Source organism: Gracilinanus agilis, chromosome 2 (assembly GCF_016433145.1).
Source record: "Gracilinanus agilis isolate LMUSP501 chromosome 2, AgileGrace, whole genome shotgun sequence".
In the NCBI taxonomy this organism is placed as follows: Eukaryota; Metazoa; Chordata; class Mammalia; order Didelphimorphia; family Didelphidae; genus Gracilinanus; species Gracilinanus agilis.
In genome coordinates this window covers 234,405,205-234,418,119 of record NC_058131.1, presented here as the reverse complement: position 1 = coordinate 234,418,119, position 12,915 = coordinate 234,405,205, and the positions used below count along the sequence as shown (strand labels likewise).

Below are 12,915 nucleotides of genomic sequence, written 5' to 3'. Positions count from 1 at the left end.
ATCTGAGTAGACAATGAAAAGATGACTGGCCTGGGCACCCTCTTTAAATGGATTCTCAGAGCTCTCCATCTCCACCCTCTCCAATCAAAGGGAGGGGTCTCTTTCCAGAAACAAATGTAATATTGACTTGACCATTGTTCCTTGAGCTAAAAGTGGAAGATGGGTAATGAGATGGAGGGGACCATAGCAGGGAGATGATGTCGTTGGGTACCTGGAGCCATCTAGATTCACCAATTATCATTGACCCCAGGCTAGGAGCTGGAGATGAGGCTGGGAGTATAGACAAGAGGAAGCAATGTGACATAGAAAGAAGATAAAGCTGTTGAATACCTGGGGCCAACTAGATGTAGTGGGCGCTCAATAATCAGTTCAAGTCTCAGAGTGAACAGGACAACCAATTGAGATCTGCTTGAGTCAGAGAAGAATAAAAGAATATTGCATGGTTAGATACCTAGGATCAGCTAGTCTTAAGGAATTCTCAACAAACAGTCAAGTTCCAGGGCAGGAGTTAGAGACTTGATGGAGAAGAGACATGACAAAAAACAAGGCAGTGTGACAGGAATGCAGCACAGCCAATGAAAGGATTAGGAAATGTGAAATGGAGTACTCTGTGTGTGAGAAATAGCAAACAGACCAGGATAACTGAAACAAAGGAGTACATGGAGGGAAGTAATGCATAAAAAGACTGAAAAGGTTTCAGTGGATAGGGAGAGGTCCACTGTGGAAGGTAGGATAATTAGGACAAAAGCCATCCAAGTTCCTGATCTCATGGCAGGTAGTGTTGCCATGGACTGTAAGAAAGGCCTTGGGAAGTCAGTTTTAGGGTAGGCACAGGCAAGAAGAGACATGTTCCATGAACAAGAGAGCAACGATGAAGTGGAAACTGGCATGTCCCAAGGTATTTACCTTTACTTATCTCTTGCTAACGGTGGGAACAGAATATGGATTTGATTGATATTGTGGGAAATTTTACATAATAATGTTCTATTCTGCAATTTTCAGGGAAATGATTTGAGTAAGCAGCCGTAATCTTACACTTGAAAAGGTCTTCAGAGGTCATCTCTATAAATACATACCTAAACAAGAGGTCATTCTATAACAGAGTCAATAAGTGACCATCTGTTTAAAAACTTCTGGTAGGGAACCAGTTCTGTTCTAAGACAGCCTATCCCATCTCTGGAGAGCTCTGTTAGAAAGTTTTTCCTTAAATGGACCAAAAATCTGCCTCTCTGAAACTCTGACCCACTGCTCCTTGCACCCTCTAGGATCAAAGAGAATTCAGAACTAATTCCTCTCACACGTAAACACTTTGAAATATTTGTAGCTGGTATATCTTTCTTTGTACATGTTGCATCCCAGACCATCTCCAGAGTGGAATGTAAGCTCTTTAATGGTAGGAATGGTATAATTTTGGCCTCTGTACCGCCAACACCTAAACAACCTTGCACATGATAGGCATTCAACCCATATTTCACGTATCACAGAATAGCAAACTTGAAAAGAACCTCAAAAAGGTGCCACCTAGTTCATCCTATATAGAAATACCTCCCATCACTTACATGAATATTGACCATTCTGATTTCATTTAAGAAAAATAACCAGTGAGGAGAAATTCAGAGTGACTTGCAAACAGGAAAGGTTAAATAGATATCTTGAAATACACTGAAGTGCCTCAGAAAGTTCAAATACTGAAGAAGCTTTCCTTACCAAAATGTGTCTTTCTATAAGAAATACCACTGCTTCTAGTTAATATTTTTGAGGCCAGGAAAAAGTCTAATCTTTCTTCTTTATGAAAGTTTTTCAAATATTTATTTAAAGAAAATTAATTGCTTCCCTCTCAAGTCTTTTTTTTAAAGGTTAAATGTTCTTACTGCCTTTAAAATAATCCTCCTAAAACATGATCTCAACCTTATTGGTTATCCTCCTCTCAATACCACCCAGCCTATCAACATCCTTAAAATGTAGTGCCAAGAACTGAACACAATATTCTAGACATGGTCCCACAAGGGCAAAGTATAGCAGATCTATCCTATCCCCAGTCCTAGATGCTATGTCTCAATGCAGCCACCCAAGAGAAAATTAGCTTTTTTGGTTATTGTATTACCTTGTTGACATATATTGAACTCATTTCTATTTCATTAAAACATCAGAATCTGTTTTAGAAGAATTGGTGAACATAATCTTCTCCTAATTAAGTTGATTTTTTGAGTAAGGCCTAGTGGCATACATGAATATCTTACCTTAAATATAAAAATTCGATGTTTCAATAAAATTTGTACACAAAGGATTTGTGATTTTATCAACATGAGGAACTTCTACCATTGTATATCACAGCTCATTTGTAAAACTTAGATTAAGCTTTAAAAAGTTGCTTCTAGAGGGAATGGAAGTCACTATCCATTATAAGCTAAAATAAATTGCATGATTTTTTCAGAATATGCCCAAACAAAAAATGTCTTGATAGCAAAATGGTTCCCTTTCCCAAATGCATTTTTCAGTTCTTCCAAATTCCCCTTGCTCCATCCCTAAGACTTTCATATTCTATTAGATATTTCAGAAGCAACAGGGTAGTTAAATCTACCCAAAGTTAGGAGGATCAAGGCCCTTCTAATCCTAAATGTCTAAGAATATTATACAACAGCAATTGTACTTACCTGTTGTGGAAAACATGTTCGTACTGAATGCTCTGTGTACCCGAAAGAAGGGCCTTCAAAAACAGCGGTAGGGAGCTTCAAAACCTCCTTCAGAAACTGGTCAAACTTATTAAATATCATTAAGCCATTGGAATCTGACATCTGAGAGAAAATATCTACAAGCATAAAACAGAATGAAAGAAGTCATACTATAACGATACTAACCCTCTATAAACCAAGAAATAACACTTTCCAGTTTGAATGTCCCGTAAAATAACTGATTTTCAGTTCAAGGATATAATTGATTTTTATTCTTTCTTGCTGTTACTTAACTAATAGCCCATTCTGTTTTAAACATTCACCCTTTTCCCACTGATCAAATAAAATATGAGTGAGTTTAGAAGAATCATCTATTTCTATGTACCTTGATCTTCTTTCTTTGCTTTTATAAAAGATGCTTTTGTGCATTTGAACGCCAGGAAAGTGCCATAAGTATCAACACTTGTATGAGTATATTGGTGAAGGGTGTTCAAAGGGAATTAGAATACCTATAAATCAGGGATAGAACTCACAGAATATCAGAGCTGGTAGGGTCCTTTTGGATCATCTGTTTTAACTCCTTTTTATACAGATAAATCATGGCCTAAAGAAATATACTATATATGACTTAATGGGTAGAGAGAATGTACATCCATTTTCTGTTTAGTGTACATCAAACTGGAATAAAGAGACTACTTTAAATCCAAATTCCTTCCATTTAAGGGATAGTATGAAGGTCCACACTAAGGCAGCTGGTGGTGCAGTGGATAGAGCACTGGGTTTAAAATCAGGAAGACCCAAGTTCAAATCTAACCTCAAATGCTTACTAGCTATGTGACTATAAAAGTCACTTAACCTCTATTTGCCTCAGTTTCCTCAATTATAAAATGTGCATAATAATAGGATATACTTCACAGGGTTGTTGTCAGGATCAAGTGAGATAAAATTTGTTTTAAAAAAAGTGCTTGGTATGGTGCCTGATACATAGTAGATGCTCTAAAAATGCTTATTCCATTCCTTTCTCCTCTCTCTGGACACTTCTAAATAAAGATAACCAGATAGGTAAAATTTTTCTACTAAATTTGTTTTATCTTCTATTTGGAAACAAAGATCTCTCTGATTCCAGCTAGTTAATCCTTTCCCATATAAAGGTAATAGAGAATTGTTATCAGAAACACTGGGGTTAGGAGCAGCTAGATAGTACAATGGATAGAGTACCAGACCTGAAATAAAAAGGACTGGGTTCAAATCTGGCCTTAGACACCTCCTAGCTATGTGACCCTGGGCAAGTCACTTAATTCCAATTGTCTAGCCCCTACTGCTCTTCTGCCTTGGAATTGGTAATGATCAATTCTAAGATAGAAGGTAGGGATTTAGAAAAAAAAAAACACTGGGGTTAGGGTGAGGAAATGGAGGAAGAATAACCATGGGTTTAGAAACCATGTCTTCACTGAATGAACAGGAGTTCAGGGACTATACTCATACCAACAGTAAGTTCAATGTATCACAGATGTACAAATTTGTAAGTTAAACAAGCATAATAAAGATGACTTAAAGTGAGCTAGATGAAAAGTAAGAAAGTTTTTTAAAGGTTAAATGTTCTTACTGCCTTTAAAATAATCCTCCTAAAACATGATCTCAACACCTTTTACCTTATTGGTTATCCTCCTCTCAATACCACCCAGCCTATCAACATTCTTAAAATGCTAAAAAGTAATCAGCTTTTGGGCAGCTGGGTAGCTCAGTGGAGTGAGAGTCAGGCCTAGAGACAGGAGGTCCTAGGTTCAAACCCGGCCTCAGCCACTTCCCAGCTGTGTGACCCTGGGCAAGTCACTTGACCCCCATTGCCCACCCTTACCAATCTTCCACCTATGAGACAATACACCGAAGTACAAGGGTTTAAAAAAAAAAGTAATCAGCTTTTTCCAAATCTATTTGTCAAACACAGTCACTGCATGAAGAATATACAGGAAGTATCAAGAAGAGAAACACAAAGACAGATTCCAGACAAAAAAACAGAGATAGCCTGAGATAGGGGGCAGCTGGGTGGCTCAGTGGATTGAGAGTCAGGCCTAGATGGGAGGTCCTAGGCTCAAATGTGGCTTAGCTGTGTAGCCCTGGGCAAGTCACTTAACTCCTATTGCCTAGCCAGCCATTCTTACCATCAATACAGAAATACAGAATACTGATTCTAAGGCAGAAGGTAAGGGTTTAAAAAAAAAAAAAGATAGGCTGAGATGATCACTATAGTTGATGCCTAGGAATACACTAAGTCTAGGATCCCAGAGCCTCAGAACTAGCACTAACCTGAACCTGGTCCCTCACCCCACTGACACCTGCATCTAGTCTCTATCGCCCACTATTGAGTTGGAAGGAAAGAGGTTACTAGAGTCCTTTCTCATCTTTCCTTCTATACTAGAACAAGTCTAGAAGCCTGGTCCATGGATCAACACAAAGAGCAGAGACCAAGGAAAACCTAACCCAGCAGCTTGTCTGAGTAAATACAAATCCACAGAAACCTTTCCATGTTTATTGAAAATCCAGGCCTGATTGGAAACAGTCTGTGGCCTTATCTGCTCTGTATAAGGGAATTCTCATGCATTGGCTCTTATTTCCCACTAAATTAAACAATGATAGGCTGACAGCTGCTGGGTATCCCCACTTCTCCATCACAATCTTTTTGGCCAGTGGAAGAAGACCACACTTCCCTGCAGCCCAGCCTCACATTTTAGTGGGCACTGAAGAATATGGTTTACCTGCAGCCCAACTCTGTTTTCCAGAAATTGATAACAGAGTTAATGCATCCCACCTGAATGGGAGTGGTCAACTTTATCACCAATCTGAAAGCTGCCCAACTTCTCAAGCTAACAGAAGAACTCTGCCTTGGCCCTCTTCCCTAATAACCAGATCATAAACATTGTTTGAATCCTTGCTAATTCCAGAAGTGGACCAAAACCTGGTCCAAGTCATATAGGAACCTCAGAGGATCCTCAAAAAAGAAAAATAATAGCTTGCATTTAATAATAGCTAGCACTTAAGTTTTTTACTGGGTAGCTATGGGCCCAGTGGAGAGTAGAGTCACATTGATCAATAAGGACATGATCAAGGAAATATGGGCTAAAGACTTCCATAGCATTCTCAACAGACCATCATCAACCAATATTGAAGGCTTTGGCTGTATACCTCAGGTTGAAGCCAGCTCCTCTCTAGCTGAACTTCCAACTGAAGAGGCGGCATTGAATGACATTAGGCTCTCATGTGGCAAAATGCATGGTGCCAATTCCATTTCAGTAGAGATTTACAAGGCAGGGGGTTCACTGTTCATACAAAAGCTGACTGAAATCTTTTGGGATTTTATGCCAAGAGGAAGTTATCCCCTAGGAAATCAAGGATGCCTCCACTGTCATCTCTAGAAAGGAAAAGGCAACAGGTAACAATCACAAGGAAGTCTCTCTTAGTCACTGATGGCAAGATTTTTGCCAGAGCCCTCCTTAATTGATTGATATTTCACCTAGAACAGTGATTCCCAAAGTGGGCGCTACCACCCCCTGTTGGGTGCTGCAGCAATCCAGGGGGGTGGTGATGGCCACAGGTGCATTTATCTTTCCTATTAATTGCTATTAAAATTTTTAAAAATTAATTTCCAGGGGGCTAAGTAATATTTTTTCTGGAAAGGTGGTGGTAGGCCAAAAAAGTTTGGGAACCACTGACCTAGAAGATGATCACCTGTCTGAGAGCCAAAGTGGTTTCAGAAAGGGTTGAGGAACAACTGACATGGTGTTTGCTGCTTAACAATACAAAGAGAAATTCCGGGGGAAGAACAGAGATCTATATACAACATTCACCAATCTGACCAAGGTCTTTGATGCTGTCAAGTCATAAGGCCTTGTTGAAGATCATGGTAAAATTTGGTTGCCCAGAAAACTTCACCAATATGCCAGTTTCATGATGGCATGCTCCCAAGAGTTCTTGTGGACAGTTTTTCTGGTTCACACTTTCTCAGTCACACCAATGAAATGAAACAAGGCTGTGTGTTTGCTTCTCTGCTTTTTTTTCCTGTTCATTGATGTTGTCAGATGCTTTCAACAAGGATGAATACAACAGCATCAAGGTCAGCTACTATTTAACTTGAAAAGGCTACAAAGCCAAAACTAAAAAGGATTGATAGTTAGTGCTTGACTTTTTGTTTGGAGATGATTGTGCAATCAATGTAGCCTCTGAGGCGAGATGCAACAGAATGGATTGATTCTCTACTGCTTCTGCTAATTTTGGCTTGACAATCAACCTGGAGAAAGCAGAGGTTCTCTTATACCTAGTACCACACCACCCATATGTAGAAGCGTCAGTTACAGCAAATGGAGAAATTTTGGATGCTGTGGGTATGTTCACTTGCCTTGGTAATATTCTTTCCAAAAACATCTACGTAGATGATGAAATTAATGCAAGAATTTCCAGAACTAGCTCAGGATTTGGGAGACTCCAAAAGAAAGTATGAAGGAGATATTGGGCTGCGAACCAAAATTAAGGTCTACAAAACCATTATGCTGATTTCATTGTTATATGCTTATGAAATATGGACAGTTGTGCCATGCAAGAAAATTGAAACTGCTTCCATTTTGTCTTAAGAAAATTCTGAAGATTATCCAGCAAGATAAAGCACAAAACACTGAGGTTCTCTCTCAAGTTGAAATGCCAAACATCCAAACTGTACTGCAGAGAACACAGTTATAGAAATCCATCAATTCATCATTCCTTACAGCACAATAGTATTCCATCACCATCAAATACCGCAATTTGTTCAGCCACTCTACAATCAAGGGACATCCCCTCATTTTTCCAATTTTTTGCTACCATTTATGTACTTTTAGAAAGAAATCTCTTAACGGATCCCATGGTTGTTGCTATCATTTCTTTTTTTAACCTAATAAGTTCCCCTCCTTATTCAGGATTTTTTCTTTTAATATTCTCCTCTAATGGGGCAATTTGTTTCATTTCTTATTTTTCCCTTGGTTGTAGTTATTTACTTTCTTGTGTTTCTGTTGTTTTGAAATGTTTGCTTATATCTGTTTTGTTGTATTTTGGTAAAAATGCATGAAATGTCTTTTATTGAACACTTGTCTTTTTTTCATAGATGATTAGCCTCAGATTTATAGTATATGTCATTTTGAGTTGTATTCTGAACATCTTTACTTTTCAGAATATATTATTTCACTTCCTTCTGCCATTTCTGGGTAAAGAGAAGTCTTATGTTATTAGAATTTCCATTCCTTTATATTTGAAGATCATTTGTATACTGTTTGCAGAATTTGTTGTTTTTAATTGGAACTGTTAGATTTAACCATCAAATGGCAGTCCCCCCTCTACATGACTTTCGTGGATTTCGAGAAGGCATTTGACAGCGTGGACAGGAACATCATCTGGAGATTGATGCAGCACTACGGGATTCCCCTGAAGCTCATCAACATTATTCAGCGACTATACAAAGACTCTACCTGCCAGGTCATCCACAATGGGAAACTGACGGCTCCCCTCACAGTGAAGACCAGAGTGAAGCAAGGTTGCATGCTTTTGCCCCTTATCTTCTTGATGATTATAGACTGGATCATGAGAAGAACTACCAAGGACAGCAACACAGGCACCCAATGGACTCTAACCAAGCAGCTTGAGGACCTTGACTTCGCAGATGACATCTGTCTCCTTTCTCACAAGCAGCAGGATGCGCAAGCCAAACTTGCACGACTCTCTGAAGAAGCGGAGAAGACAGGTCTGAAGATCAACAAGAAGAAGATCGAAGTGATCACAGTCAACAGCAGACAGGACCTGCCAATCCAACTACAGGGAGAAAACATCAAGGAGATGGACCACTTCACCTATTTGGGTAGCATAGTCAGCAAGGACAGCGGGGCAGATGAGGACATCAGAAACCGAATCAACAAAGCCAGACATGCATTTATTATTATTATTCCTGTTGCATAAAAAATTAGTAGAATAGAAGACTTGAATCCACAGTGGTGAGTCTCCAAAGAAGTAAAATAAAACAACAGATTGGGAATATAAATACACTGAAGCAAGGGACAGACTGGAAGAAAGGAAGCAAAATGCAATAAAATTTTAAAAACACATGATCTTTATTCAAGCAAAATTCATTGATCTTGAAGACAAGATGTATAGAGGCAGTTAAAGGATCATTAGTCATGACAGGTTAAAAAAAATAAACACTATAGTGTGAAATGTAATACATTAAAACTATTCAGAACTTTTGAATGCAGAAGACAAAGCATTGATTGACAATATTTATAGATTGTCTTTAGTGAACAAAAACTGGAATTTTAAACTCTAAGATATGTGTTGTGTTATTCCTGTTGACTCCCTAGGAGCATAGGGCCGCATCCATCTCACGCCAACGGACTCTGTTCTGGGCAACTTCCCCCAGCTGAGCCCATGTCATTCCGACGGCCTTTGTTTCGTTTTTGGCAGATCTTCGCCAGGTCTGTTTTGGTCTTCCAACTTTCCTCCTCCCTGGTGGGTTCCAGCTCAGTGCTTGTCTGGCTACGTTGTCCTCCGGTTTTCGTAGTGTATGTCCTATCCATCTCCACTTTCGTTTCTTTACGTCCCGACTAATGGGATACTGGATTGTTCTTTCCCAGAGTCTGGTATTGGAAATCTTTTCAGGCCATCTGATGTTCAAGATGTGATGTAGGCATCTGTTAACAAAGACCTGGAGTTTATTGGTGTTAGCGCTCGTCACTCTCCAGCTTTCTGATCCATATAGGAGGACGGCCTTTACGTTGCTATTGAAGATTCGGAGCTTAGTGACGAGGGACAGTGCTCTGGAGGTCCAGACAGACTGCAGGGTGTTAAATGCATGTCTGGCTTTGTTGATTCGGTTTCTGATGTCCTCATCTGCCCCGCTGTCCTTGCTGACTATGCTACCCAAATAGGTGAAGTGGTCCATCTCCTTGATGTTTTCTCCCTGTAGTTGGATTGGCAGGTCCTGTCTGCTGTTGACTGTGATCACTTCGATCTTCTTCTTGTTGATCTTCAGACCTGTCTTCTCCGCTTCTTCAGAGAGTCGTGCAAGTTTGGCTTGTGCATCCTGCTGCTTGTGAGAAAGGAGACAGATGTCATCTGCGAAGTCAAGGACCTCTAGCTGTTTGGTATGAGTCCATTGAATGCCCGTATTGTTGTCCTTGGTAATTCTTCTCATGGTCCAATCTATGACCATCAAGAAGATAAGGGGCAAAAGCATGCAGCCTTGCTTCACTCTGGTCTTCACTGTGAGGGGAGCCGTCAGTTTCCCATTATGGAATCCTAACTATGCTCCCCCTAAATTTAGGCTACACACACATTCCTGAGGTTGTCCAACTGTGGTCATCATTTCCAAATAACTGGTACCTACCAAGTCTCTGTAAAATCTGAGAATGAGACACAAGACAGTGGATAATGTGAAATAGGTTGTATATGTGTTATCATACAATACATATTTCCATGTTCATCATGTTGTGAAAGAAGATACATATCAATTACACTCCGGAAGAATTCATGGAGGAAAGCTCACAGGAGTCATAGTTAAGAAAGACCAAAAAAAAGTCCTTAACATTATCAAAGGGTGCAACATCAAAAATAGTTATGGTTTTAGCAGTGGAAATAACATTAAAGATGATTCATTATCATCATCTTTGATGATATAATATCCTGTGAAACAGTTTTTCCACCCAACTTGTACCTGAAAACCTCCTATTTGTGCCATCTCACCTATTAGCATGTGAGGTCCTTAAAAACAGGAACTGTCTTGCATTTCAATTTTATCCCCAGAGCTCAGTAAAGTACATAAAAGGGCGCTGAAAAACAGGTGGGAAGTGAAAAATCGTGAAGAGACTAAAAGCTAGTTTCTATGCTTTTTTCATCTCTGTCTAGAATCAATCCTTTAAAATTCAACCAAGTTGCCACCTACTTTATGAAGCCAGTTCTAATTGTTGAGAGTTTTTCTTAATTTCTCCCTTTTTATATTTAAGAGGCAAGGGAACAGAAAGGTTTCTGAGTAGGAGCCCCGCTGCTGTGCAAATTATCAGTTGGTGACAGTGAAAAAGGTGTGGCTAAGAGTTAGTTATAGCTGGCAGTTGGAAAGGGGCTTTTTGTCTCTGGGTCCCCTGAGGAGAGGAGTGTGTGGCTTGTTCTCTCTGATTCCAGAAGGAAATATAAAAGCCATTAATTAGTGCTATCAAAGCACATGGTCAGAGACTTGACTAAAAGATATGCATGGATTGCAGGAGTTCTATGCCAATACCTTAGGGCTTGGAAATTGGGGTTTGAGTCCTGGAGTCCCAGTCTTTTTTAAAACTTTAGAGGATGTGGGTCCCCTCGACTAAAATTCCTAGGCCAGCATGTAAGATTGGTTATTTATTTGGCTCACTTCCCTGAAAAGCTGATGATAAATCAGATCAGAGAGAGACATTTCCCTTTAGTCCTGGCCCTGAATGGGTAATTGCGAACTGCTGAATTCACTTTAATTAGGCCTTCATTCAAAGGTCTAAGTTTATTTTCCCTACATTTTTTGCACATTTTACATTTCATTCACAAGTTAATTTTTTCTTTTTCTTGAATTTTATTCTTTGTATTTTGCCAATTAATTTGATATAAACCCCTGGACTCAGCCACTCATCCTTTGCTGACCTGAGATACCCTTTTCAAAGAAAAAAGGTGTGTTTTGAATTTCCCTCAGGGGGATGGGATATATGTTAAGTTTTTTTTAAATTCGATAATGTAAAAATATATGTATATTTAACTCTTTTAGGAGTAATTTCAGGGGGAAATGTTAATTCTCAAAACAAAATGTATGTTTTATAATCTATAATGTAAAGTTTAAATCCTTTTGAGAATAATTTCAGGATAAGGATCTTGCCATCTCCCCAAAATCCAGACTACAAACCTGTTTGGTGAAGACACCATGAAGATGTCTGAAAAGCTTTATGGGGAGTGGAAATTGAGTTGTATATATTGTTTTAATTGTACACTAATATACCAATAGGGGACTGCCCCCAAATTGTTTTTTTGTCAATGCGGCTAGTTTTATCCATTTGTTTATCCATTTCTCTTATTCCCCAAATTCCTAAAATTTTAGAAGTTGTCTATGTTTACAGGTCCAGCAAAGAAAAAAGACCAATTTTTTTTTGCCGGACCTCAGGGGGAAATGTTAATTGAAATTTGGGAAATGCCATTTAAAAGTATATATATATTTTTTATGGACACATGGGAACTATCAAACTACATTTCCCATGGTCCAACGGGTTTCCGGTTCCGGTTCTTTGGGCGTGGGAATGCCTGCGTCACCACGCAGAGGACAGTTTAAATGGGAGGAGAATCGAAAGTAAGCTCTCTTGGCTAGCAGGCTCGGGGAGAGACAAGAGGTAACAAAATGGAGGCGGCAGTTTTGAATTCTTACCAGCGTGTGGTTTAATGATTTTACCAGCATGGCCATGGCTTTAATTAAAATACTAATTTATATTATTATATCAGTCTTTATTATTTTTAATCGTAACAATATCATAGTATAGGTAGTGAAGGAAGCGGTGCCAAGTTACCCCAGATACCTCCCAATACCTGGGACTGAGGTATTCACTGAAATTTTAAATCTCACAGTTTTTTATTGTCTCCAGTTAGTATCACTTATGGGAGTATTTGTGCTGTCTGCATTGTTTCAAGGGTACTATCTGTATCAAGTATTTAGTTTAATCCTTACTAAGAAAAGGAAACAACTAAAAGAGAGATTAATTGAGACTAGATTTGCATATCTTGAGGACTGCATCTCTCAAAAGACTAAAACTATTACCCACCAAACCGAAACTATCTCTAAAGTTGAAGATAGTATCTCACAATTTACTGAAACTATCTCTTGCTTGACTCAAACTAATTCTCCTACTGTTTCTGATTCTCCCACCAAGGCTGCTAAAAATAAAACACAAAAGAAAGAAGATACAAGCCCTAGCCTATTCCCTTTAAGAGAAGTACCAATTTTTAATCCAAAAAAGAGAGTTTGCAACTATTAGGCACTACAAATCCATTTACCCCTCACTATATGAAGGGATTTAAGCACAGCATTCCTTCTTTTGATGAGGATCCCATAGCTGTGATAAAAAAAAAAAAAAGCTAGAGAAGATAAGCAAACAATTTGATCCAACCTGGATTGATTTTGAATATCTTCCAGATGAGTTACTAACTAAAAGGGAAAAGGATAAAGTTATCA

The 12,915-nt window shown here is 38.9% G+C and overlaps 1 protein-coding gene across 2 annotated transcripts in view; it reads right to left on the bottom strand.

Annotated features, from left to right (window-relative positions):
* Window positions 1–12,915, bottom strand: part of DTNB (dystrobrevin beta) — a 332,957-nt gene that overhangs the window by 217,047 nt on the left and 102,995 nt on the right. Inside the window, exon 6 of one of the 2 annotated variants that reach the window (XM_044663758.1) lies at window positions 2,655–2,809. In XM_044663758.1, coding sequence (XP_044519693.1) covers window positions 2,655–2,809 — 155 coding nt within the window. Of the gene's footprint in view, window positions 1–2,654; window positions 2,811–12,915 lie in introns of those variants that run through there. The other variant, XM_044663759.1, reaches the window with a different exon arrangement.